The sequence below is a fragment of the Erpetoichthys calabaricus genome, chromosome 7, assembly GCF_900747795.2.
Source record: "Erpetoichthys calabaricus chromosome 7, fErpCal1.3, whole genome shotgun sequence".
NCBI classification, from domain to species: domain Eukaryota; kingdom Metazoa; phylum Chordata; class Cladistia; order Polypteriformes; family Polypteridae; genus Erpetoichthys; species Erpetoichthys calabaricus.
In genome coordinates this window covers 164237158-164262423 of record NC_041400.2, presented here as the reverse complement: position 1 = coordinate 164262423, position 25266 = coordinate 164237158, and the positions used below count along the sequence as shown (strand labels likewise).

General features: G+C 39.2%; 1 protein-coding gene across 1 annotated transcript in view; it reads left to right on the top strand.

Annotated features, from left to right (window-relative positions):
* The window catches only part of znf366 (zinc finger protein 366), a 49796-nt gene that overhangs the window by 6984 nt on the left and 17546 nt on the right, over positions 1–25266 (top strand). Inside the window, exons 2-3 of the mRNA XM_028805660.2 lie at positions 10037–11346; positions 24563–24754. Coding sequence (XP_028661493.1) covers positions 10060–11346; positions 24563–24754 — 1479 coding nt within the window. The 5' untranslated portion in view covers positions 10037–10059. The remainder of the gene's footprint in view (positions 1–10036; positions 11347–24562; positions 24755–25266) is intronic.

Genomic DNA, 25266 nt, shown 5'->3' with positions numbered 1-25266 from the left:
TCAGTAGGTGGAAGGTAGGATCCAGTTTAGAACTGGATGAGGTGCCAGTGTTATAATCATCTTGGGCTATTACAGGGTAACCAGTCAGTCTAACATGTATATTTTTGGATGTGGGAAGGAAACCATTACTTTCAGAGAAAAAACATAAGGAAAAGAGGATGATTGCACTGATTCTGAATGCTGAGGCCAAAAATTGGACCCAGGACTGTGGTGTGGCGAGGTACTAATGGCAAATGCTGAACCACCGTTGCACCATATACCAAGTCCAATTTGAAATGTTTTCTTTAAAATTTGACATAAAACCATGGGATTCTGGGTTTACACTGATTACTATTATAGAAATTTAAAATATGCACTGCTTGGTAACAAATGAGGGTGCAGTTCAATTTTTATTTTGCTGTCGTCACGGTTGGTTAGCTTAGAGACCTGGATGCAAAACACTAGATGAATTAACACATACGTTAATTAACTGTTGACCCTGAACTGAATAAACAGTTTAGGGAATGCATGAAAAGGAATTACTTAATTGATTAACATAGACATATTAATTTTACCTGGTACTGGGAAAGCACAAAGTTAATACAGTAGTGTTTGATACCTATTAGCTGACAAAAAAGGAAGGGAAAGCAAGAACAGCAGTGTGTTTAGGATTATCAAAATAAACCTCTGGGGATCTTTACAAAAATACTCCAATTTGAACCAAATTTTAGAAATAAACCTCATGTGTAATTTTATAAAAACAATAATTCCTGACATAACAGGCCACTCAACCCCTTCAAGATACCACCCCTCCACAGTGTTTATATATATATATATATATATATATATATATATATATATATATATATATATATATATATACAGTATATATATATATATATATATATATATATATATATATATATATATATATATATATATATATATATATATATATATACAGTATATATATATATATATATATATATATATATATATATATATATATATATATATATATATATATATATATATATACACACTACTGGTCACAAGTTTTCCAACAGCTCAAAAATGTAATCAGTAAATTGCCAGAGGTTTCAATTTAAAGTTTAGGTTGGCAAAAACTGAAAAAAAGAAAATTTCACAATATTACAAATGGGCCTTCTTCAGGGCGCAAAAACCTACAGATGTTCTCCAGCAATTAAAGTAAATTAAGCCTTGCAAGTTGAAGCAAACAATTTACACAGGTCTCCCAACTTCACTTAATTACTTAAATACCCTCTGTCTGTTTTAAAGCAGAGTTGGAACACACTGTGTTACTACACCCTCTGAAGTACTACTTGGACAATATTCCAGTGATAATGGCAAGAAAATGGTGATTAACAAATGAAATGAGACAGACCATTATTACCCTTAGATGTTTAGGCCTTTCATTTAGTGAAACTGCAAAAACAAAATCAAAGTGTTAGTGAGTATGGTGTCCTACACAATCCAAAGGCAATTGGAAACTGGATGAAGCTCTGATAGGAAGAGATCTGGCAGAACCAAAGTCACAACCCAATCAGGCACCTCACAGCATAACAGCTTCAAGTACAGCTTAATCGTTGTCAAAAAAGCAAGTGTCAGTTTCTATTGTGAAGACGAGACTTTCGCTCCTATTAATAGTAGAAACAGATTTGCTTTTTTCAACCACTTTTAAGCTGTGCTTGAAGCTGTTGTGCTATGAGGCGCCTATCATGCAAGCTAGTGGCCCTCAGAAACGTGTCTTCTGATTGGGCTGTGACTTTGATTTTCTTCCAGAAATCATCTTCCTTGCAGATGGCAGTCATGACTTTTGAGTCAACGGGTTTGGTCACTTGTGAAAGTGTTGTGAATGTGAAGGCCAAGAATTGATCCAAGAAGGTGGGAAGTCTTTAACCTAGAATAGTGAACTGAAGAGTGGCAGAGTGTAAGAACGTGTAACACATCTCCCCAGATATCAGTGAGGCTAGTCGACACAAGGTGCACAGCATCTTCATGGCTCAGTTGGTTTTGTTAATTGTGTGCATGGCTCACAGGGGCATTGTGAATGGGAAAGGCTAATAATCTTGGTTCCATCTCCATCTCCATGGCAGTGGTGTCAGAAAAGGATATAACTTTCACCTAGAATGCCAAGCCAAAATGGCTTATGGTGTTACAGCATTTGACAAGCAAATGTGATACTTTGCAGTGATAGGACCTGATAATACTGAAGTTAGTCACCCAGCCTACACAAAGCATTCTTCATTTCTGCTGTTTAGGTGGCTAGTATCCCCATCTCACAGATAGAATTATGAACATGAGGGCTGGGGCACAACCCTAGTGGGGAGATGAGATAAAACTAGTGTCAAGAACACACTCAAAGTTGTGGTAATGTATGAGATTGTGGTTTGATGAGAACATACCATTACAGCTCATTTCCTAAACCAACCCAAATGTTCCAAATCAACAGTTCAATTTTCATCAAGGTGCTATATTCATTTAGAATTATTCCTCATGCAGTGTTCTGCATAAATTTACAGTATATGACAGGTTATCTTTAGGGTTAAAAATTAAATGATTTAATTGATTCAGTTGGTCAGTTACAAACTGTCCATTTACATGTATGCATGAGGACGGTGAGAGTTGGTTACCAATGATCTATGGATGAATTTTAATTGTGATCATTATGTTGATTTTTGTCCTTTTTAAATTCTCCATATTGTTACCATGCAACACAAAGAGCACTACAAACTGAGACAACTCAGTCCCTTAATCCGAGGTTCCACCAGAACTATATACACATTCATTAATTTCATCAACTTCTTGATCCTTTAATTTTCCTTTATCTCTCTCATGGAAGACATATTTGATAATATGATGAATATAATCACTTCAGGATAAGCAGATTTCTTTTTGGTGATTTTTGAGGGATATGTTGGTCACAATATCACAAGGGGGAAGGATGGCCTTAAGAAATAGATGTGGAATGCAGCACTTCCTGATTTATTTATGTAGCTTTCCTGTGAGTCAGTGGAAAAATGGAAGCAAAGAAAGCTGAAGGTACAACTGAGTTGCTGCTGTACGAATAACAGAAAATCTTTTAAGTTGTGCATTCATACATAGGATATGTCAAGAGGTTAGAAGAAGGTTCAGTTAGCTGACTGCTCTCTACAAGGACATAATGACTATAGGAGAGACAATGAATATGTGAGCAAAAGAATGATGGGAATTGAAGAACAGGTGAATAGAAAATGAGGGAGGCCAGAGTGGAGGTGGATGGATAAAGTAAAAGAAGATTTGAAGGAAAAGGGCTTGACTGTAGAGGAGATGCAGGACTGAGCTGTCTGGAGAAGGTTGATCAAATACTTCAACTCCACACAGAAGTAGGAAAAGATGAAGGGGAAGAAGAAATAGAAGAAGAAGATCACATTCTTCATTGTTGTCTGTTTAAGTTCAGCTTTCACCTGTTTGCATCTAGTGTCACAAACCATTTCAATAGGATTACCACTGACTCACCTCATTCAGGTCATCACTTGTTCCAAAAACATCCCTCTGGTAAACGCTTTACATTAAATAAAACTAAAACTAAAAGACACCTGAGCAGCTTCTATCCAGGAGCCATAGCCCTAACAAATCAGTAATTTAGCCCCGTCTTCCTCATTTATTTGTGTGTTCTCTCGTGTATAAAGGTGTCAGTGTGAGATCTGCACATCATTTGCACATTTCCTTTATAACTGCAGTATTCTACAAATGTTTATAATAATGCATGTTGCTTAACAAATGTTATTTATGCTATTTGTACGTGATGTAGTTTTCTGCTATAAGCAGCCTCAAAGCTATTATGTTAAAAACTAATAGATTCTGACTCTATTCTGACTCTATTCTTGGTCTGTTCCTCATTTTATGCAAGCGTCACTAGTCTGTGGAAGACATAAAAGTAAGAATCTAATATTACATGACAGAAAACTTGAACCTGAACATATGGTTTGCCTACTTATTCCAAAATCTCTAAAATTTCAAGTTATGAAGAGGGGAAAAAAATGTCTTTCCACTTGTCTGATTTGGTTTGGCCAGCTGGCACAAGTTGATTTGATGTCTTTAAATTAAGAATGAAATCCCCAATTCAAAGTGATCAGGCCAAATCACACTGAAGTCATGGTAAGGCCCCTATGCAGCCCCTAGCTTGTAATAATATTTCAAATAGAAAACATTTAGATAAGTCTGCTTCAGCCAGTCATTCTCTATTTGTGAAAAGGCCAGAAGAAAACATCATTAGGTATTCTTTACAGCGCTGCCTTCACTCTCTGCATCTTTGTAGGTAGTTTCAGTTAAAACAACCAAATGCTGATGTGAAACCACAAGCTCTGGAAAAGGGAAGTACCCTTCCTTCCATCCCAGTTTGAAGCAGAGCAGGGTAATTTCCCAAAGAGAACTGAAAACCTAAATCAACCTTATAGTGGCCCTTTCATGGACAGAGAGGTGAGCTTGATAGGAATTACTTCTGTTTTTTCGTCTTAATTCATTTCAGTCTCACTTTTTGTGGTGTTTCTTTTTTTTAGACTGCCATAAACTGGTTAAAAGAGGGATTGGAGCAATCATTGTTTTCAGCAAGTGCCTTCTGGCCAACCCTGAAATGCTGAAAAACAGAACAAAGTGCATTGATAATAAAGTGTTTTATTCAGTGGCACTTTGTCCCATAAGAACATCAGAATAGACCTGTAAAGATCAACACCATATTAAAATATCCTTCTGCAAAGTGAAACATGTTTTCTGATCAACAATGGTAGTCTATGCAGTGCATGTCAGCTTTTTGAATATTCATTTACAGAAAAATGTGACTCCTGAACACGGAGCTCTAAATAGTAGTAGCCAATATGCAAGTGGTCCTGAGGTAATTCCCACTTCACCTTCACTGCCAATGTTACAAAAGACATATGGTAGGCTAGCAACAGTTGAAGAATGTGACATTTTTAAAGTTTAGTCTCTTTACTTAAAGCTGAAAAGGTGGGATTTAGGAAGTGTTTATGGGTTGTGAACAAACAAACAACCTTAAATGTAGTGGAAAATCCATTAAAGTTAATCATGGCTCAAAATGGACCAGAGACATGGAATGGTAAAAAATATGATTTTCAAATGTTTTTTTACTATGTATGAATTTGAGGAAATATAGGGAAAGTTTCAAAGTTTCATCCTGAACAAATGACATTTATGGTGCTTTTACTGATTTCAAACACAAATATGACATGAGGACATTGTAAAGATTAATTTCTTTGAAAAAAATGGGAGAGAATGACATACAGTACCAGGCATATATAAGAGCAGTATAATATTCCCATGCACCCATGTTCTAATCCTGATTAATCCAAATTTAGAGGTGTACGGGAGTTTAGTTTATTATAGCAGCATTTCATCTAAGGAGGTTTTATTTTTTTCATTAAAATGTGTATTTTTTTTTTAGATTAGCACAGATTTGCAAAGGCTAGTGCTACTGCTTGTCAGATCCAGCATCTTTGGCTCAAATCCAATGCCAGATTATTGCCTGTGTCGAGCTCACATGTTCTCCCCTACAGGTTTTCTTCTGTTTATTCAAAGACGTGCTGATTAGGTTACTTGGTTGTGACTATGGCTGTGATTGGGCCTTGGGATTGACTGCAATCCTGTCTGGGGTTGTTTCATATCTTGTGCTCTGTAATTCTGGGATAGATTACAGCCCGCCATGACCCTGATCTGGATTAAATGACTTTGACAATGTTACAGTATGTAACATCATAATGTAACAGCAGGCAGACTAACAGCGTTGATCCAACAGTTGCAGCACTTGTTACAGACCATATTAAACTATGGACAGGGCTGGGGATCCATTATAATGTCAAAATGGGCTTAAGAGAAAGAGAGAGAGACAGCAACTGATTTTAGTTAGAGAAGAGAGAGAATGAGAGTTTAAGGAAGTACTGGAGGAAAGGGAACGAGAAGAAAGATAGATAGATAGATAGAGCTCACACTCTACATTTATCTACTGTTTCTTCTTCCCTCACAGTACGGAGAAGCCGCCCAGTAAGGGTGCCTAACCCCACCCATTCCGGTCTAGCCACCATAAAAAGCAGGCATCCCTGGAAGTGTCTTCTTACAAAGCCAGAGAAAGCCACAGAATGGAGTATAGAGTATTGATCTTTATTTTTAATTTATGCAAAACCTCAGAGTGGGGATAAGTGGGAGGATGCAAGTTTTTCTTTCTTTTTTCAAAAGTTTTTCATTCATCTGCCAATGAATAAATGGGATGACCTGGTCCCAAAAATTCTTTGAGTTTGAGACTGTTGTTTCACCACCCAGCCACAACCTGCTTTATCAACTACCTGTTACCCCAACTGTTGATGCCCCTTGCCCCAACCCTAACCCTAACCCTAACCCTTTTGATGCTGATTGGGTGTTTCATTACAATTAGTTTTGACACGATTAATGCATGGTCTTGAATCAAAATGCATCACCTTTGAAAACAGCCGCTAAGCGAAATGCAATACCTTTGCTTTGCTTTTAGTTAAGACACACAATTTGTGTATGTGAATTAAAATGCAATACACTTTTTCACTGCTTTTTAATACTTCACACAAAGACTGCACACCATAGTAAAGAGGATTTAATCATTTGGTTGATATGTTTTTACTTATGACATGAGAAAACCATGCCAGAATTAAATGTGCCATATACATATGCATTACATTGCAATGTAGTTAACATGTTGGATTACATTTAATTTTGGGACAAATAATCTTCTATATTGATCAGGCTCAAAGTCATCGAAATCTTGAAAAGAAATTGCCAGAGAGTTGTCTTAAGATAAACAAAAGTTGTTCCTTTGAAACAAAATTTAGGCAATGGGTGATCAAGTGGCTTACACATAACATCCATGATAGATAGATAGATAGATAGATAGATAGATAGATAGATAGATAGATAGATAGATAGATAGATAGATAGATAGATAGATAGATAGACTGATTGATTGATCCAAGGGGGAATTTTTAGCTTTTTACAAAAGGTCAAAAATATTATTACAAACAGCAACAACAACCACTCCACTCAAATACGCACAAAGATTTACAAAAAAGAAGCAACTTTCTGACTTGGTTATAGATAAACAGAGCCATCACAGTCACAGTGAAACATTATGCAGGCATATTGTTGCAGGTATAAAGGAGTCCCAGTAGAGTTTATTGGCACATTTCTGCTGAATAATTTGCTGTCTGAAAGCACTCAGGAGGATGTGCAGCATTGTTCATAATTGCCATCAGTTTTGTTTTCATTCTCTCCTCTGCTGGATGGAGGATGGATTTATTTTCAAATAACTGATTTTTAAATTACATTCATTGACCTGTCAGACAGTTTCTATTCACAAGGTCTATTATAATTGGAGGTGTCCCACTCTCATCTGTCATTTGACTAGTACTAACGTTCCCCCTTGGCATTGTACCCACATGGCAGCCCCACAAAGTTCAGAGCTACATGAGTAATCTGGTTCACAAGTGATTGCTGACACACATCAATTGTTCCTAGATGAGGCAGACATCTAAACTTGTTGGATATGTACTCAAGAGGAGGAGAAAATGCCAGAAGCATTTACTGGGTTTGGATCCATTTCTCTGGCTGAGGTGACTAAAACGATTTAAAAGCTTTACAGGGTCAGGACACCAAAGTCCATGAGAATGAGCTGAAAATATTGAAAGCGCTAAATTTTTTGTGTGAATTTTGGCTAACATGCTTCTTCAGTTTTGCTTGGAAAATGTAAATAGTGTCTCGGGACTAAAAGACTGGGGTGCTGGTTCCCTTTCCTATAAAGGAGACCAAAGATGTGTTCTAATTACCTAGAGAACACACTCCTCAACCTGTGCCAGGATAATGGAACAGAGCCTTTGTCCAGTAGCTTAACCTCAGATTTAGATAGATCAACGTACATTTCATTCTTTAACATGGAAAAGCAGGCAAATGTTTTATCATTGGATATACTTGAGGAGTTTGCAAGCTTATGGAGATAGTTTATGGCTGGTATATTGTGTAACAAGATATTAGAGTATAAAGTTCTAGTGCTGCATCTATGTGCCAGTCAGTCAGCGAGGACAATGTTTCCATACTTGGCATTAAGTTGAGACAATTTATTGTGGGCATTGGACTGTGCCAAAGGTTCATCTTGTCTCCTGTCTTGTTTATGAATTTCATGGACAGGATATAAGAAACAGTGAAGTTCTGGAGAGCATCCCAGATAAGAATCTAAGGGTTACACTCTGAACAAGTCAACGCATTAGTGTTATGCATTAGAGGTGAGATTTAGCAATTCAAAATCAGAAATCACATATCTTGCTCTTTGCCCTTCAAATGAGACGTAAAAATAAGGTCCTGAATCTCTGTGGTCATTATAGATCCCTGGGCATCTTTCGAAAGAGTAGGGTTTATGCTGGTGTCCTGGCTTAACTGCCCACAATATCCTGGTCAATCTGGCCCCCTAATCATTCCCTGTTTCTAATTTGCTATCTCTCTGATCCATTCATCACCTAATAGCTAATGTGAGCTGAGTGTATTGGCACAATCATGGTTGCTGTTCCATCATCCAGGTGGATGCTACACATTGGTGGTGATTGAAGCGGTTCCCCTCTGTTGATGTAAAATGATAAAAAAAAACACTATATAAATGTAATTATTAAAAGGTATAGGATGAGCAATAGCTCTAAGTGAAGTGTGGTTAAGTTACCTCAGGGCTTTATTTACGACTGAGGATTGAAGAGATTGTAAGATAATCCAACCAACTGCAGTTGTATGAACTTTGCATTATACTGGGGTAGTGAAGTCAGTTTATTGGTCAGTCTACATGCATACAACCACATTTATGCTCACAATTTCTGTGTAGTAACTGAAAAACAGATTGTGAGTATGAACAGCTGAATTAAGATTCCTGGACAGTTGTTGCTGGCCTCACGTCCTGTGACAGGGTTAGGACCTCATCAATATGGCAGAACTGCTGCATCTTTGGATCAAGAGAAGAAACTTGAGGTGGGTTTGGCACATTGGTGTATAAAGCAATGCTCATTAGGGAGAGGTCTAGTGACAGACCTAGGATGCTGAAGGGATTATACTATCGTGGGGGCATTTGGGTATTCCTCCAAAAGGACTAGATGACGTTGTAGAGGCTTGGCCAGGTCAAATCAGCATATTGATACCACTGCTATCGTAACTCCTATTGCACAGGGATCTCATAATATTTTACTTTGTGAAGACTTCCGTGTTGTCATTTTTTCTTTTTATTAATCAGAAGGGAAATAACCATGAATCGGAAATAACAAGAAAGATGGTGGCTAATCAGCAAAACAGATGCTACTGTATTTTCCCCATATATGGGAGTTGATCATTAACCATAAAACACTGTAGTAATTGAGGCACTGAAAAGTTCCAATACTTCACTGATCATTTGCTTATATTCCCAGAAAAATATCTTATATGACATATTTAATTTATGACACATGAGCATTTAATTAAATGTTACATTCTTTAAGACCAAATATTTCCTTTTTAATTAAACCTGCAGCCTGCATTGTTCTCCTTGACTAACACATACAATACAAATTTTTGATTGTTTTAGTATTGCTTCAATTTACATGACTTCTTTTCTTATGAAATTTTTTTGTGTTTCTTGGTTTCTTGGAATCAGAGTAACAGTGGGCCACCCCTGTTTTTACAGGATTTGTTCAGAAATAATGCTATTATTATTTGATAAAGTAAAACTCCCTCAGTATGAAAGAGTCACAATTCATCAGCTGTTTCTGATTATCAGTCAAATTATTTCTGGACACTTGAACCGCATGGTTATGTTCCTGTGATGCATCAGTAGTTGTTGTAATAGAATTGTCACATACTGTTAGAATGATCCCCGTGACCCTGTAGTTAGGATATAGTGGGTTGGATAATGGATGGATGGGTGGATGTTAGAATGATGGAGGAGTAAAAATACAGCGGTAGAGTTTTAATGTAGACATCAATTGCCTAATTCTTTGATTTTATTGTTTTTTAGAGACAAAGTTTATCTTCAGCAGCATGGAATCGACACTTAAAAGGAATGTCACCTCCCCATTTGGCGACAGGGTGCAGTCGCACTCAAACCATGGCCCATGCTTCCAGCCTCTTCCTCTTCTTCTTAATTCATCACGATTCCCCTCACTAGATAGTTCTTTTGACCGGAGCTTCTTTAGTTTCAGACCCCCAGCCTTACTGGGCTTTGAAAGATTTCAGCCAAACCCAGAAGGGGGCTCCCGAAAACGGAAGAGGACACCATTCAAAGTGACTCACCCTCTTCCAGAAGGTGAGTGCTCTGATGAAATGAGTGAGGAAAGCAATGAGAAGATGGTTAACCTTTCACGCCTGCCTTATCCATTGCCTCCAGCAGCAAAGTGCATGCCACAAATGATAGATCTAAGCAACTTTCAGTTTTATCGTGCTCTTGATCGCTGTGACACTGGTGCCAAAGAGGAGCCCATGAAACATGAACTACTATGGCCAGGCACCCCTCTAATGATGCACCCACCACCAAGATATTATCCCAAAATTCACCCTGGAATGATCCCATTTCCATTCATCATGCCAAGCCCCCTCGTGCATTTTCCGCATGGCTTTTATCTGAATGAGTCCATAAATAGGCATCGAAGAGACGCTGCTGAGAAGGAGAAGTCCAACAGTGGTGAGCGACTGGATGTCAACGTACACATTGATGACAGCTATTATGTTGATGTGGGAGGTGACCAGAAGCGCTGGAAGTGCCGAATGTGCGAAAAGTCTTATACCTCCAAATACAACCTAGTGACCCACATTCTTGGCCACAGTGGCATAAAGCCTCATGCCTGTAAACAATGTGGCAAGCTCTTCAAGCAGCTTAGCCACTTACATACACACATGCTCACGCATCAGGGAACCAGGCCTCACAAGTGCCAAGTGTGCCACAAAGCCTTCACTCAAACAAGCCACCTAAAGAGACACATGATGCAGCACAGCGAAATCAAGCCATACACCTGCAGGATCTGTGGCAGGGGCTTTGCCTACCCCAGTGAATTGAAAGCCCATGAGATCAAACATGAAGGTGGCCAGGAGAACATCTGTGTAGAATGTGGGTTAGATTTTCCAACACTGGCCCAATTGAAGAGACATCTAACAGCTCACAGGGGTCCAACCCAGTATAACTGCACAGAGTGTGACAAGACCTTCCAGTACCCAAGCCAGCTCCAGAATCACATGATGAAGCACAAAGACATTCGGCCATACATCTGCACTGAATGCGGAATGGAGTTTATACAGCCGCACCACCTCAAGCAGCACACCCTGACTCACAAGGTGAGAGCTCTCTAGTGAAATCTTATCAGATTTTACATGTAGTGATGTATATGTCACTGTTGTGATGTGAAGTTTTGCATACAAGTTGCTAAATATTTTGTATGTCTTTATTTGTAACTTAGACCAAGCAATGTAATACTGTATTAGTGTTACATTATTGATAATAACAGCAATGGTTTAAGAACCACTTCCCCCCTTTTAGGAATGAGTCTTTGTAATTTTACAACAGGGTTGGAGGAAGTGCCTCAAACCAGTTTGGCAAGTGTTTCTCTGCTAAAGTCTCTCTCTCAACCCCCACAGGAAAGCCAGGCTGCCTAACTGCCAAGCTTTACCTTAACATATAGTTTTGGGGGCAGGTGTGAGAGTATTCTGACCCCCCATTGGTCTAAAGAATGGCTGTTTGGAACTGTCTTGTAACAAAAGTCGTTAAGTACCACAATGCCCTATTGGCTCTAGGGGTTGGACAGAATACATACACTTGCTTTACCTCGCTCTCTCTCTCTTACCAAACTGATGAAAGACCATCTCACACACCATGAACTGCAAAGGACAACACAATGAAGAACACAGCTCGGCAGCCATACTGAGACAGGCATGCGGTCTGTTCTGAAGAAAGCTGACCACAAATGATAGATAGATAGATAGATAGATAGATAGATAGATAGATAGATAGATAGATAGATAGATAGATAGATAGATAGATAGATAGATAGATAGATAGATAGATAGATAGATAGATAGATAGATAGATAGATAGATACTTTATTAATCCCAAGGGGAAGTTCACATATTCCAGCAGCAGCATACAGATAAAAAACAATATTAAATTAAAGAGTGATAAAAATGCAGGTATAACAGACAATATCTTTGTATAATGTTAACGTTTACCCCCCGCATAGTGTCGCATAGTGTGGGGGAGGAACGATCTCCTCAGTCTGTCAGTGGAACAGGACAGTGACAGCAGTCTGTCGCTGAAGCTGCTCCTCTGTCTGGAGATGATACTGTTTAGTGGATGCAGTGGATACTCCATGATTGACAGGACCCTGCTCAGCGCCCGTCGCTCTGCCACAGATGTCAAACTGTCCAGGTCCATGCCTACAATAGAGCCTGCCTTCCTCACCAGTTTGTCCAGGCGTGAGGCGTCCCTCTTCTTTATGCTGCCTCCCCAGCACACTCCCCAGAAGGCACTTGCCACAACTGTCTGATAGAACATCTGCAGCATCTTATTGCAGATGTTGAAGGACGCCAGCCTTCTAAAGAAGTATAGTCGGCTCTGTCCTCTCTTGCACAGAGCATCAGTATTGGCAGTCCAGTCCAATTTATCATCCAGCTGCACTCCCAGGTATTTATAGGTCTGCACCCTCTGCACACAGTCACCTCTGATAATCACAGGGTCCATGAGAGGCCTGGGCCTCCTAAAATCCACCACCAGCTGTTTGGTTTTGCTGGTGTTCAGGTGTAGGTGGTTTGAGTCGCACCATTTAACAAAGTCATTGATTAGGTTCATATACTCCTCCTCCTGCTCACTCCTGATGCAGCCCACGATAGCAGTGTTGTCAGCGAACTTTTGCATGTGGCAGGACTCCGAGTTATATTGGAAGTCCGATGTATATAGGCTGAACAGGACCGGAGAAAGTACAGTCCCCTGCGGCGCTCCTGTGCTGCTGACCACAATGTCAGACCTGCAGTTCCCGAGATGCACATACTGAGGTCTGTCTGTAAGATAGTCCACGATCCATGCCACTAGGTATGAATCTACTCCCATCTCTGTCAGCTTGTCCCTAAGAAGCAGAGGTTGGATTGTGTTGAAGGCGCAAGATAAGTCCAGAAACACAATTCTTACAGCACCACTGCCTCTGTCCAAGTGGGAGAGGGATCGGTGTAGCATATAGATGATGCCATCCTCTGCTCCCACCTTCTCCTGGTATGCGAACTACAGAGAGTCAATGGCCTTAACTAGAGACATTTTAAGTAACTAACAAGTCTGTGTGCCGCCTGAAACTACTCATCACCATTTATCAGGCTGTATGGTTGCCAATATTCAAATGTACTTTGCATATTGTTATTATTTATGAATATTATCAATAATACATTGTTTAAAGTATAACTTAACTCCTGCTTGTCTTTTACTACACCTAATTGCCTGAGGTTATAAATGTAGAAGGGAAGGTGGGGAGAAGTTATATGGTACAATACTTTGTAAAGAGTGGCGAGTCTGTGAGATTTGAGGCATTCTGACAAAGGCTACATATTAATAATACAAATGGGGAAAGTAGAATAATATATTACTCTACCAAGACAAAACAGTCACTGCAGAAATTATTTGCTACTAGAATATAAAGCAATTGCAGCCTTTAGACCATGGGATTGAGCATGGACATGTGCATCACTTTGCCCTGTAATTGACAGTGGCCATCTCACAACCTCTCAGACCTTGGTTTGAATCCAGTCTTTGCCTGTGCCGTGCCAGACTTCCCCCCTTTGTTCTCCCAGGTTTGTGTGTTTTTTGTGTTTGTGTATTAAATTAACGGGCAACTCTAAATTTACCCTGTGTGTATATGTAGTACTCTGATTTCTTCCCTGATTTGTTCCTGATACTTCTGGGATACAGTCCAACTCTCCTGGACCCTATAGTGGAATATACAATTTTAACAAATAGAAGGATGGATTTGCTGGGATAGGTTGAACATAAGTTGCTTGGGAACAGCATGAAATTCTTCTATGTTGTGGTAACTTCTACTGCATTAATACAAATAATTATTTACATACTATAAAGCTGTTCTACCCACATTTACTCAGAACAGTGTTAAAATATACATCATATGCGTAAACATATAACTGACACTCATGACCGCCTCATCGCAGCAGAAAGTCATGTATTTTTTTAGTATTATTTAGCATCTAATACTTATGAGCTTACTAGGCTCTTGGGAAATTTTACTGTGAAATTAAAATGGAAGATTTAGATAAGCACAAGTAATTTTGCAGCAAGAACATTTCATAGAACAGTAATCATAATTATCCCTCTACAAATGTTATAGAGCATATAGAATGCACCATAGCTATCACGTTCAACTCAATCAATGAGAGACAAATGAGGGTCGAGAGGCACACACACCCTCTTCATCCCTGAGAAGCACTCCTGGAGGATCCTCACGAAGTGTCAGATCCGTCTCACTCTTGCCGTCTCAAGCAACTTTTGTTAATCCAGCTAACAGCCCAAATCTCCTCTCCAATGGGTCATTTGCTCGCTTATTATTTACCCTAGACAGAAACTGAATAGGAGTCTTTGTTTATTATAAAAAGACCATTCAGGAAAGAGGAAAAGAATTTTTGATACAACCAGCAGTTAAAGAGTTATTGAACAACAAATGTAAACAAAAATGTAAGAGGTTTTTCAACATATTTAAATATTTAAAAATTAATTATTGTGGTCAAAATAAACAGGTGTAATTAGTGTTGTTGTGTTATACAATTGTTTCTAATTCTTTTAAAGTAAAAGTCACATAGAAATTATTTTGTTTTCTGGAGGTACTGTCTTTACAATTTGCAAAGGTCCAGTGCAAATTGCAACTTTTAGTGAGGTTATCTGTTTTTAATTTATGTAGATATTTATATATAGGAAATGTAAAAGTGTATTTAGCCTATATTCAAAGTTCAACTGTACTAGAAATAACTGAAAAGTTTTGTTATTATTTGTTATTATGCCCACACAGACAAAGTGTAAAGTATTACATTTAATGATAAGTAACTATATAGCATATTTATTTATTTTAAGTTATATTACCTGTGGAGAGCGGCCCGGACACAGACAGGTAGACATGGTTTTAAGCACCACACACACGTTTATTTACACTATATACTATTTACAAGGTGCACACAACCTCAAAACTCCCCCAACGTTCAGGCCTTTCTCACACTGCCTCTCTTCAGGCCGCCTCCTTTCTTCTCCTCTCGAGCTCCGTCCTTCTCCACTCCCGACTCCAGCCACTGAACGGAGGGAGGCGGCCCCTTTTATAGTCACCCGGATGGGCTCCAGGTGCCTCCCGAAAATCTACCGCTGGCACTCCCCAGTGTGGCGGAAGTACTGGCTGCGCACCTGGAAGCACTCTGGGTGTCCCTGGTCATCTTCCCCCCAGCACTTCCGGGTGTGGCGGAAGTGCTGAGGTCCAGGGCTTTCCAGGCATCGAGGCACCCCCTGGCGGTGACCACGGGCCCCTATAGGGTTGAGCTTTCAAGCTCAGTTCCCATGGTCCCCAAAGCCACCAGGACAGTCGCCCCCTCATGGTCTGGAGGAGGCGTAATCCCTCCTCCGGTCCTTCTGGGCATCCCCAGCCGCTTACCACATACCACACTACTTGGAAGACACAGGTGCCATGCTTTTTTTTGGATTCACGGCAGCCAATGATGACATTTAACTCCTTTTTGCACAGTTTAGTGAAGCGTTTTGCAGAGAGTTAACTCCATAAGTGGGCTCAGACAAGTAAATTGAGGTTTTTAAACAGCCAGGTTTCTGTCTTAACTGTGTTACCCAGTTTTGCGTGTGCATCTAATAATAATAATTCTTGACATTTATATAGCGCTTTTGTCACAACTCAAAGCACTTTACATAGAGAGTGGGGAGCCACTTCAACCACCACCAATGTGCAACGTCCATCTTCATGATGCGATGGCAGCCATTCTGCACCAGTACGCTCACTTCACACTAGTTGTTAGGTGGTGATGGGGTTGAGAGACAGATAGCCAATTAGAGATATTGAATGACACCGCTAAACTTCACTGCGCCACTTCAAAGCTCTGACCTAAAGAGGCAGAGGGAGGTTCAGGAGAGTTGATGTCAGGATGGCCCTGTCTCTCGGAGGCACAAAATGTAAGGGACTTGGGTGAACATAATAGTACATATAACATAATAATGCATAAATGGAATTAAATATGTAATTTCAATAAATATATTAAAATCACTTAGAAATAAACCAGAAGACTAAACATGGAAAATTAGCAGAGGCCAGGGAACACATCTTCTCTGAGAAAAAAAAATTAATGTGCTATGGAACATGCGGAAGTTAAAACTCACCAGTGGCAAATTTTACATGAATAACTACCAATAGGACAGTTCAGAAAAATAATGCTACCTGCATTTACTAAATAGTGACATAATCCAGACCTCTCACTCCATTTGAATATATCAAATGATAAAAACAAACAAACAATACACTTACCCGGAAATGACATTTGGAGCAAGTATTATACAGTATTTGGAGTAAAGCGATATCTACTTAATGCATCTACTTCACTTTTTATTTTGAACAAATAAAAGGCTTAAGCACATTTTTAACTGCATATTGTTCAGCTTGATCAGTCAATCAACATTCAAACATTATTCAAAAACTCAAAACTGGAAATTCATTTGAAAAGAAGAAAATAGCAAAGTCACAAATGGTAACTCTGAAGATCACAAAACTAAGTGTCTTTGCTCTTTGATTCCTTTGTTATTGTCTTCAGCCCTCCTGTTAAGTGGCTGTCACCTGATTAATGTTGCATGGCGAGGGACACTGATAGGAGGGGCCAATTCAATTGGCTGGCAAAAAACTAGCCAGGGGGCGGAGCCCAAGTGCAATGGGATCTTCACAACTTTATCTATCAGGAATTGGCAGCAACAACAAGATGATGGTATCAGCTTACTATAACAGAAAAAAACTCAAAAAAAACACATATTACAAAATAAAGGAAAGTGCTTCTGGAAATATATGATTACTAGCACAAATAATACCTGTAATTTATTTCTAGTTTATATTTAAACCGAAACGCATACAGTAAATAAAAGATTTGCCTTCTTCAAACAATGCTACTTGCAGTAAGCATACAAAAGAGAGCCTTCCATGCCAACTGATGTTATCTGATGAATGGCTTCCCATAATTTGTGTGTGGAAATCCCTTGAACAAATTGATGTCACTGGCATTGGCAATCACTCTCATTCTTGGCAGTTTATTTATATTTCTATTCACCTGACCTAGCAAGCGCAAAGTTGACAAAAAATCAAATGCGAACCATGTGTGAGATTCGGCATATATTGTTGTTCAATTCACTCTGACTTAATGTCCTTGAAATGTGAGTGCCGAATTCATTTTTAACATTAATGAGATTACACGCACCATGAGAATAAGTGATAATGAAAATGATACTCAAGGTAATTATGATTAACAATTAACAGAGCCATATGCTATACAAACTGTATATATATTTTGTAACCACAAGGGGGCACCACTGAGCCCCAAATCAAGTAATAAATAATACCCACAGTAATACCCAACACACTTTTAGGATAAAATAAAAGATATTTATTTATCCTCAGCACGTTTCTCAATCCCCTTTCCAAAAATCAGTTACCAGATTGAGTAAATAGACCATTTCTTCCTTCAGTCTACCTCTGACTCATTGTTGTAAGGCAGCGGGCTCACTTTTAAGCTGGACCCAGGAATGTTTCTGGTGCCACACTGTGTCTTCCTGAAAGCACTTCTGGGCCATGTAGAAAATAAGAAAGTTCTCCCCCGAAAACGTCCTCGATTGGTACCCAGGGACCCGACAGGGTTGCACTTCCAGGCTCCAACTGTCAAGCACATCTATGGGTGTCCCGACTGGGCTAACATACAAGAACTACTGTGTATGGGGGATGGAACAACTCCCGACTCTCGGCTTCCACTGCTCCATCCATTATATCAGTGGTCCCCAACATTTTTGACAGCAAGGACCACTTTATTAGATGCAAATTTTTTCACGGACCGGTTTGGCAGTTTTATACACAATTTACATAACATTTCTATTATTATTAAGTTATTAAGCAGTTCGCATACGTTTTGCAACCTGACATTTTTCTTCTTTTCTTGCATATAACAAAGACATATGCTTTGCATTTGCCATTCCAACAGATTGCACATCACAAACATTAACACTGCTATCTTTTTTTCGTGTCTGCCGTTTCTATAGGAGGGAGACAATGAGTTATATTCCAATGGATGTTTTTCAAATGTTGACAAGCAATAAGCAAAAGGTATCAATGAAAACCACAGAAAACAAAAACATCAAGAAAAAAAAAAACAGTACGAGGAAAGTTCGAAGAAAGAATTTTTTTTACATTGTTTCTGTTTGGGGATCATTGTGCAAACGTCACAACTGAGCTGCGACCACAGATCTAACTGCTCTGTGGATGATTCGTTCAAGCATTTCACTTTGTTGTAATGAAAGCATCTGCTGAATGTACTTCATAGTAACGCGATTTCTATAGACTCGTGTCATATGGGGAAACTGTCGGGACCATAAAAATACTTTGTTGTAATAGTCTCTCACCTCGGTCTCTCTCCTCTCTCTGCGCTGCTGCAAAGCCCCGCCCGCCAAGCGTTCTGAAAAGTCTGAGTGAGTCTCTGTTGACGGCAGTTCTCTCGCGGCCCGGCTGTCAGACGGCTGCGGCCCAGTATTGGGCCGCGGACCAGGGGTTGGGGACCCCTGCATTATATTATATCAGCTGCACACAAAATTATTTCTTATCCCAACAGCCAATCCATCTGTTGTTCCACTCTGGCCTCCCATCTGGGTAAGAAACGATCCCCTTTCCCGGCTGGGATGCCAGTTCTCATCCTCCAATTTATAGCACATTTATGTCAGTGTGTAGCTAGAAAAAAGAATAACTAAGATGAAAATAATTCCATGCTTATAAGTAAAACATCCATTTTGCAACCGTTTTTATACACTTAAATATAATGTCAAATCACTTGCCTTCATTTATACAGTCTGCAGTGTGCTCGTGTATAGCCAGTCATATAATGTGCTCAGCGACTCACTCCAACAAGTGCGCAACTCTGTTTGACTTTGTCTTTTGTCTTAGTGTCGGGTTCTGTGTGCATGTGAGCTGACAACCAATGAATGCTTATGTAGAAGTATAATTCATATAATTTGTCGATGAGAAATAAGGAACTCTGTTTAGGTGGTCTCAAGCAGAAGAGAAGCTCATCTTCCTGATGTCTTGTGTTTTACATACTACGACAGAATGGAAAAATGACAAAGGAGGCAGAAATTGCAGCCAAACCTTTTAGCACTTCAGACAGTACCGACTCTGTCAGGAAGTACATTTTTAGCAGTCACTAAAAAGGGCGAGTGTGACTCTGCTGGAAGGTCAGGACGCAGTTGATAAATGTTAACATTTTTCATGGTTCAGTAACAAGATCAGAAACTGCATTCTGGATGTCTGACATACCCAGCAACTAGAAGTCGAGTAATCAGATTTACTTCCCAGAGCAGATTACACGTTCAGGCCAAACTTGGTAAATGAATCCTAAAAATTTCACCATATTCAATTTCCTGTCAGGGAACAATTAGGAGTGACATGATGGCACTAAGTTTAGCACAGTTCCATGGTTCAGGGTTGTATTCCTGGTCCAGTTTCTGCCTGTGTGGACCATTAGGGCATCTGCATTTTCTCCCTTTGTCTATGAGATGTTTTTCTTTTTTTTTGGAGGAGGGAGGGTTTCTATCACATCCCAGATATGTTTCCGGGTATTTTAATTGGCACCTCCATGAATCACTGAGGGAGTGCACATGAGAGACTGGGGGCAAAGATATGGTTGGTTCCAACCCAAACAACCTTGAACTAGATTAAACAGGGATCAGGTTTGAGATGGGATCAGTGAAATGGACAAGATTTAACTCACATACAACTTTGCAAACCTGTCACCAAAATCAATTTTGAAGGCAATTTCACAATTATGAAATACAAAACTCATTAAAAAGCATTTTTTGGAGATGGAAAACAAGCAACTATTGCTCCTTAAGGCCTTGTTCACACTTTGTTGACACACTACTGTGTCCCATTGTGAGAAGCAGTCCCCACGTTACCTTGAAACTGCCCATCAGAGGTGACTCTATGCAGAGGGTGCAGATCTATAAATACCTTGGAGTGCAGCTGGATGATAAATTGGACTGGACTGCCAATACTGATGCTCTGTGCAAGAGAGGACAGAGCCGACTATACTTTCTTAGAAGGCTGGCGTCCTTCAACATCTGCAATAAGATGCTGCAGATGTTCTATCAGACGGTTGTGGTGTGGTGTGCTGGGGAGGCAGCATAAAGAAGAGGGACGTCTCACGGCTGGACAAACTGGTGAGGAACGCAGGCTCTGTTGTAGGCACGTAGCTGGACAGTTTGACATTCGTGGCAGAGCGACGGGCACTGAGCAGGCAACTGTCAATAATGGAGAATCTACTGCATCCACTGAACAGTATCATCTCCAGACAGAGGAGCAGCTTCAGCGACAGACTGCTGTCACTGTCCTGCTCCTCTGATAGACTAAAGAGATTGTTGCTCCCTCACACTATGCCACTCATCAATTCCACCCATGGGGGTAAACATTAACATTATACAAAGATATTGTCTGTTATACCTGCATTGTTATCAATCTTTAATTTAATATTGTTGTTTATAAGTATGCTGCTGGAGTATGTGAATTTCCCCTTGGGGATTAATAAAGTATCTATCTATCTATCTATCTATCTATCTATCTATCTATCTATCTATCTATCTATCTATCTATCTATCTATCTATCTATCTATCTATCTATCTATCTATCTATCTATCTATCTATCTATCTATCTATCTATCTATCTATCTATCTATCTATCTATCTATCTATCTATCTATGTATCTATCTATCTATCTATTCCTGTTTCTTGATCCCCGTAAAAGAAGTTGAGAACATCCACGCCCCAAGCACTGTGGAGCTTCTAATTTTTATTCTGTCTCTGCTGCATCTTTAGGATTGCAATCCCCAAGAATGCCATTATAATTAACAAGGTGGCGATCACACTAACAGAACACATCTGGCAGCTCAACAAACTGTCTACCTATGACTGGAAATGAGTTTGTGATTTTATTTTCTTATTTCACTAGAGATTTTTATTTAAATACTAAATGACAGGCAGACACAAGCAGAATTTAAACATGCACAAACATCCTGACAGGACTGAACATCTCTTTTCTTCATTGGCATGAATTTTACTGGAAGCAAAATGTGTTTTTTTTTGTTTTCTTTGTGAAGCAAAACACCAGGTTTTGATGCTCGTCACTAGTTGTATCACTGTATTGCAAACGTGAGTGTATCTTTGATTGAATTGTGTGTTATCTTATGTATTTTGTTTTCTTAAATTTAAAGTGAAATTAAAAAAAAAAGTTTGAATATCCAACATACCCTAAAACCTACTTTCAGATTTTCTGCAATAAGATGATTTTTTATGTGTTAAGGGTAGTATTTTGGCACATTGCCTATTTTGAGCTCCAGACCTTGGGTTCAATGCCTGCCCGGTCACTTTCATTATAGCTTGTATGCTTCACCAATGTTTTTGCGATTTTTCATCAGATTCCCTGATTACCCCTACAGACGTGTGTCTTGAATGATGATTCTAAATTTGCCCCTTTTGAGTAAATGTGAGTGGATTTACATCTTTAACTCAGATCCTGCCAATCTGTTTTGAAAGCAGCTGGTTAAGAAAATTGTTGGGTTCGTTAGCAGACATGCTATAATCCAGTCTATCTAATATATCTGAATGAATTAACTTTCTATTAGTTTACCAGTTTTTGGAACATCATGCAAACTTATAAATTAGTGGAAAAGCAAAATGGGCAAACATGTGATTTGTCTGGGGTACAGAATTTCTACTTATACCAGTGTGGTACTATAGGACCCAAGTGAGAACAAGCCCATGTCATACCCAGCCTGTTCAGAAGGATGGGTCACCTGATGGACAGATGTGGAAAGCCCAAATGGATAGTGAGGACATGCTAGTAATGACTAGGAGATGTGTTTGCAAGTGAGGAGATGTGTTCGCAAGTGACTTTAACTCTCAGCTTCTTATCAGCATAGAGCATGAGTGGAGCATATTCAAAACCTCAATAGTAAAAACAGCAGGAAGGAGCTTTGGCTAGGGAGTAGTGTCTGTCATGCCAGCCCTCCTAAGACCTTCTGGTGAACACAGGCAGTAACAGAAGTTGTCAAATTGAAGAAAGAGGAGTTCTGTGTGTTGCCACCAGGAAGGCCTGCAGGTTTGACTGCAAGATACTGGCAATCAAAAAAGGAGAAGCTACAGAGTTGCAAAAGCAAAAGTTCCTTGTGTGGGTGGAGTTTGGTAAAGCCATTGAGAATGACTTTTGAATGGCCTCAGAGAGGTCATGGCAATCCATTCAAGAACTCAGGAAGGGTGAATGGGACATTTACAAAACTGAGAATTTTGTTGAAAGCTGGAAAGAACAGTTTGAGGAAATTCTAAATCCAGTGAACACACCCTCCTCAAAGAAGGCAGAGCCAGAAGCACTTCTTGAGTTTGTTTCTGTCTCAGTGACCGAGGTCACACAATTACGTAAAAATATCCACAGTGGCAAGGGGTAAATAAAATTCAATCAGAAATGCTAAAAGCAGTTGGTACTGTGGTGGTATTTCGGCTAACACACTTCTTTATTGTGGTGTAGAAGACGGGGGAACTCCCTCAGCCCTGGAAAAGTGGAATGGGCATCCTTGTGTGTAAGAAGGGCTGTAAGAGTATGTGTTAGAGTTAGTGAAGGATCACAATTTTTAGTATAAAACCTTCACCGGGGTACTAGAATGGAATAGTGATGAGCAAAATGATTTGCATGAAACTGAATTCCACTTGTTTTGCAACATTAAAATTTGCACTATTAGCACATATAGTATCATCTACTCTGCAATTGTGAGTGTCGATGGTGTTAACTCTCATCATAAATGAGCCGTGCGAGGTGGAACCGGTGGTGTGAATGTACAGGTGGGCCATGCACAAGACACATGGAAGAAGCTGTGGAAGACTGTGGTGGTGGAAATAGGAAAAACTCTTTTATATACAGTACATACAGAATAATCCTTAGTGGTTGCTTTTTGCCTATAAAAGCTTTAAAAAAACTTAATTTTAATGAGTTTTCCATTTTGCTAGTATGAAATCACATGCAAAATTGTATGCAAAATGAACGTTGGTTGTTTTGCTCATGACTAGAATGGAGACTCCAATAGTCACATCTAGAAGGTACAATTTGGATTATGTCCTGTCTGTGAAACAGGAAGCCAACTTTGAGTACCTGAACAGATGTTTCAGGGAGCATAGAAATTTGCCAATCCTGTCTACATGAGCTTTGGGAATTTGGAAAAAGTTTATTATCATGTTCCTTGTACCATCTTGTGGAAAATACTTCAAGCGTATGGGTTTCTTGAGCCACTACCCTTTGCAATTCTATCCCTGTATTTGCAGACTGAGTGTTGGGTTTGCATATTTGGAATTATTTCAGCTCTCTTCAATGTGGATGTTGGATTCTGCCAAGTGTGGACTTTCATGAAGTCTCTTTCATGGACAGGACACTAAAGCTCAGCGGAAGAGTGTAGAGAATCTAGTTTAGTAACCTAAGGATTACATGTCTACATATAATTTTGTCCTTTTTCCATTGTGGATGAATTTGGATGAGAAATAGCACCAAATCAAACAAAATTCATAGCTCTTTAAAAAGAAGAGAGTGGTTTGTTCTCTTCAGGTAAGGGGTGAATAGTAGTTTCAATTGGAGGAATCTGTACAACTTGTGGTCTTATTTATGGTTGAGGGTAGAGATGATTATGAGATGATTGTGACATCAACCAAACAGAATTGGAATTAAATCCTAGAAGACAGTTTCTGATTTTTCCAGTCAGCCTACTGTACATCTGGATTCCCTCCTATAGTCACAAGTGTCGAGTAATGACTGAAAGAATGAGATAACAGGTAGAAATTGCCTAAAAGAGGTTCCTTTGCAAGATCGTTGGGGATACGGTGGGAAACTCAGTAATAGTGAAGAACCTTGAAGTAGAACTATAGGTTCTCCTGATTGCGTTTGGGCTTGTAGTTAGAATGCCCCTTGGAACCTCCAAGGAACCACTTAATGGAAAACCTGAGAGAGAGCAATGATAAATTTAGCACATAAGCTTTCAACTGATGTGGCACCTACTTGATAGTGAAATGGTGAGGTGAAATATTGAGATTTTGTAAGGAAACTGATTTTCTGGAGAGTAAAACTGGGGGGTTTACATGTTTTCTGTGCATAATGGGGAAGTTTCTGGTCAGCATCCAGCAGATCATTTCATCTATCTGAATGCTTTATGTATAAGTTACACTGACCTGTCAACTTTTTTTTTCCTCCAGGGTGTAAAAGAACACAAGTGTGGTATCTGTGGGCGTGAATTTACTCTCCTTGCAAACATGAAGCGGCATGTTCTGATTCATACCAACATTCGAGCCTACCAGTGTCATTTGTGCTTCAAGAGTTTTGTGCAGAAGCAGACTCTGAAAGCTCACATGATCGTGCATTCTGATGTCAAACCTTATAAATGCAAGGTAAGCCATTCTGACAGCTTTCTCATCCCATGAGGTAACCTAAATATGGCAGCTTACCTGAGCAGAATTAATTAGAGGACATTGCATAGAAGGTCAAATCAAGGGTTATGGTAATGGGAGGCTTGATACTGGAGACATCACGAGGAGCAAACATTCATAAATATCCATTTAATTTTTCTTTAAACACAATCTTTATACCTCCTGTCTCCTCTAACTGCTCTGTTTACTTCAAATTTAGGTCAGTTCTTTGCAGTATTTGCCATTTGTAACAAAGTATTCATGTATTGAGTATAATATTGTAAAGTAAATACATTTATACGTATCAACATGAAAAATGAGTATAATAACACAATGATCGTATGGCAAAGTCTCTATTTCTCTTAAAAATACAAGTATATAATTTATTTAAACAACAAAACACAAAACAATAAAAACAACAAATGTAATAATGTTTTCCATGGACAATCCATGTAATTCAGCATTAACCCCCACTGATTCCTAAAACACAATCT